General features: G+C 38.8%; 1 protein-coding gene across 1 annotated transcript in view; it reads right to left on the reverse strand.

The window, feature by feature from the left end:
* Nucleotides 1-2,500, reverse strand: part of Flo2 (flotillin-2) — a 42,251-nt gene that overhangs the window by 11,216 nt on the left and 28,535 nt on the right. Inside the window, exons 2-3 of the mRNA XM_086540649.1 lie at nucleotides 1,023-1,117; nucleotides 1-21 (exon numbers count right to left, since the gene is read on the reverse strand). The exon at nucleotides 1-21 is cut by the window's left edge and continues 181 nt beyond it. Of these exons, the coding sequence (XP_086396775.1) occupies nucleotides 1-21; nucleotides 1,023-1,117 (116 nt within the window). The remainder of the gene's footprint in view (nucleotides 22-1,022; nucleotides 1,118-2,500) is intronic.

Genomic DNA, 2,500 nt, shown 5'->3' on the forward strand with positions numbered 1-2,500 from the left:
TCGTGGGTTCAGGGTGATCACCTGTCAGAGGTCACTTATCATTAATATTAACTTTTGGTTAAATCCGGTGAGTACAAATGTGCAAATTTGGTGTTAATTACGTTTGTTTTCTAATTATTCTGACTGAAAAGTATATATACTGGGAAATCAAGAGAAAACAAGAACAGAGAAAAAAGATGATAAGAATGTTTCCTGATTAAACACTTGCTAATGACACTTTATCAGTTTCCTCTCCACTATAATGTTACTGAAAAGATTTTATCTATATATGAAAGCAACGTGACATTAATTTTTCCAAAAAAATAATACTAAAAAAATCCAGATCCAAGGGCCTACATATAACATCGTTATGAGATACTTATCGAATCCAAAGTACAAAGATCACACAAATCATTAAGAAAATAATACTTGTGATTCAAGATTTAGGGAACATAAGCTTCCATATCTTATACAATTTAACAGAGAGAGAGAGAGAGAGAGAGAGAGAGAGAGAGAGAGAGAGAGAGAGAGAGAGAGAGAGAGAGAGAGAGAGAGAGAGAGAGAGAGAGAGAGAGGGGGGGGGGGGGGGGGGGGGGGGGGAGGGAGGGAGGGGGGGGGAGGGAGAGAGGGAGGGAGGGAGGGAGGGAGAGAGAGAGAGAGAGAGAGAGAGAGAGAGAGAGAGAGAGAGAGAGAGAGAGAGAGAGAGAGAGAGAGAGAGAGAGAGGAGAGAGAGCGAGAGAGAGAGAGAGAGAGAGAGAGAGAGAGAGAGAGAGAGAGAGAGAGAGAGAGAGAGAGAGAGAGAGAGAGAGAGAGAGAGAGAGAGAGAGAGAGAGAAAAGAGAGAGAGAGAGAAAAGAGAGAGAGAGAGAAAAGAGAGAGCGAGAGAAAAGAGAGAGAGAAAAGAGAGAAAGAAAAGAGAAAAGAGAGAGAGAAAGAGAGAGCGAGAGAAAAGAGAGAGAGAGAGAGAAAAGAGAGAAAGAAAAGAGAAAACAGAGAGAGAAAGAGAGAGCGATCAAGCGAGTGCTAAACGCCAAGAGCACCTACCTCGAGGGAGAGCCTCTGCACATCGGTGACGAACCACCAGGCCCAAGCCCATCCACCTACGATGGTTTTCTTGGATGTGGCACCGCAGCAACCACCTGGGGGAGAGAACGGAGCGGGGAGGGGTGAGTGAGCGAGTTACGGAAATTGAATTTAGGAAGATAATAGCAATGACACACAATATATGATATTACGACATGCTGAACATCATACACACACACACCAAAAAAAAAAAAAATTCTTCCTTTTTAAAAAGACGTCATCAAAAGCCACCTTGCAACACCCACTTCTATGCAACAGTTATTTCTGAAAACGTCCTTTCCACAAATGATACAGAAGAATGAATGAGGGAGAGAAAAGAAAAAGAAAAAAAATAACGACACCCCCGTTTCATCCTCTTGTTTCGGTTTCTCTGTCTTTTGTTCTCTCAATCGCCGGTCAACGCAGGAGTTAAGATCTCTCATTGTCTCTATCTCTCGTTCTTCAGTACACATTCTGATTTTTTCCCCTTGATATTTTCCGAAAAGATAGTCTCTGGGAGGGTAACACGATAAATTGGTAACTTGCCAAAATAAATTGTCTATTGGTAGCTTACTCAAATAACTTATCAATTGGTAATTTACAAAAATAAATTATCAATTGGTATTTTTTCAAGATAAATTGGTACTTCCTAGAACTGATATTTTCTGGCAGGATGCCAATATAGATTGGCATGTTTTCAAAGAATACTAAAATAAATTCGGATATTCTAGAAAGGAAAAAAAAATAATGATGGCAAAATCAAATTTTCTAGAATACAAAACTATAGGTATTTCCTGACATATTGCCAATTAAAAAAATAAAAATAATCATCCAGGATATAATAAGGCTAGATTGTAGCTTTATACACTGATACGACTTAGTCTATATAACAAATGAGGAACATAAACGTCACCCCGTTCATGGCGTGGAAAACGTTTGAACACAATATTTTCAACTGATTCTGTTCACATGGATATATTACCGTTCGGTTATTAACGCAAGCCCTTGAAATAATGATTTCATCGTAAGGACAAAGCAGCGCCAGATGGTTGACAGAAAAGGCAAACAAAGCAGAAATAACGTCTTTCTTTGGTTAAGTTTTCCAATAGGTTTTCTTTATTCAAGTACTACGCTAACAAAAGGGCGGGATGCAACGTAGTAACAGAGATTATCTTTTCCATTTGTCTTAGTCCTTTTTCATGACTGCTGCAGGTCTTCTTACACGAAAATTACTTAATAATGTCTTCAATAGCTTCAAAATTGACATAAAAGATGCTTATGCTTCCATACGTAAAAAAGGAACATATATCAAATAACTCCAGAATGGCCACACAGTTTTAACGATTACACTGCAATGAATATAACACTTTTTCTCGATCTAGACTTTGTAAACGGAGAAATTACAACACACAAGGAAAGACGAAAGTCGAAAAAGGACACTCCAAACGAGAAGATAATAC

The sequence above is a fragment of the Penaeus japonicus genome, unplaced genomic scaffold (assembly GCF_977035675.1).
Source record: "Penaeus japonicus unplaced genomic scaffold, GWHDUDI00000001_assembly GWHDUDI00000010, whole genome shotgun sequence".
NCBI classification, from domain to species: domain Eukaryota; kingdom Metazoa; phylum Arthropoda; class Malacostraca; order Decapoda; family Penaeidae; genus Penaeus; species Penaeus japonicus.